Consider the following 552-nt stretch of genomic DNA (forward strand, 5'->3'; position numbering starts at 1 on the left):
CAAGGGTTTAACCAAATACAGACTTGTGTCCTATGCATGGATCAAGGAAGAGAATTAGTGGTAAGGGCCTTTGCCATTGATACTACTTAGTTGATACACTACAACGGGAAGAGCTCGGGGCTACGACAATCTTCAGCATAAGAAAATATTACTGGGCATAAAATGTGTACTGGTATGTAATAAAAATGCGAGCAGTGCCTTCCGCATATGTAGTACGTAATAGTTCGGTAGGCTAATGGTTTCACTGTAAATGCTATTTTAATCTCGTCGTCACAAAGAAAACGAAGCAACTTACCAACAGCAGGAATTGTTTACGAATCATGTTTTCTGATGTTAACCTGCAACACAGAATGATAATGCTATATGAATCACTTTTATTGGGCAATGATATTTCTTGTGCTTCTCCAAGCATGTATTTGTGTGCATTATACACATACATGTCTCATCTATGTGAGTGTTACGAGACCTACCTTGGGCAAAGGACAGAAAGGAAGTGTGATCGAACAGCTTTGGTCGTGCTTTATATCGCTCAACCGTGAAGGAAATGGAGTT

The 552-nt window shown here is 39.7% G+C and overlaps 1 protein-coding gene across 1 annotated transcript in view; it reads right to left on the reverse strand.

Moving 5' to 3' along the window:
• LOC119582013 overlaps nt 1–539 on the reverse strand; it is a 2274-nt gene extending 1735 nt beyond the window's left edge. The window contains exons 1-2 of the mRNA XM_037930206.1: nt 471–539; nt 296–338 (exon numbers count right to left, since the gene is read on the reverse strand). Of these exons, the coding sequence (XP_037786134.1) occupies nt 296–322 (27 nt within the window). The 5' untranslated portion in view covers nt 323–338; nt 471–539. The remainder of the gene's footprint in view (nt 1–295; nt 339–470) is intronic.
• Nucleotides 540–552: the final 13 nt, after the last annotated feature.

Source organism: Penaeus monodon, chromosome 15 (assembly GCF_015228065.2).
Source record: "Penaeus monodon isolate SGIC_2016 chromosome 15, NSTDA_Pmon_1, whole genome shotgun sequence".
NCBI lineage: Eukaryota > Metazoa > Arthropoda > Malacostraca > Decapoda > Penaeidae > Penaeus > Penaeus monodon.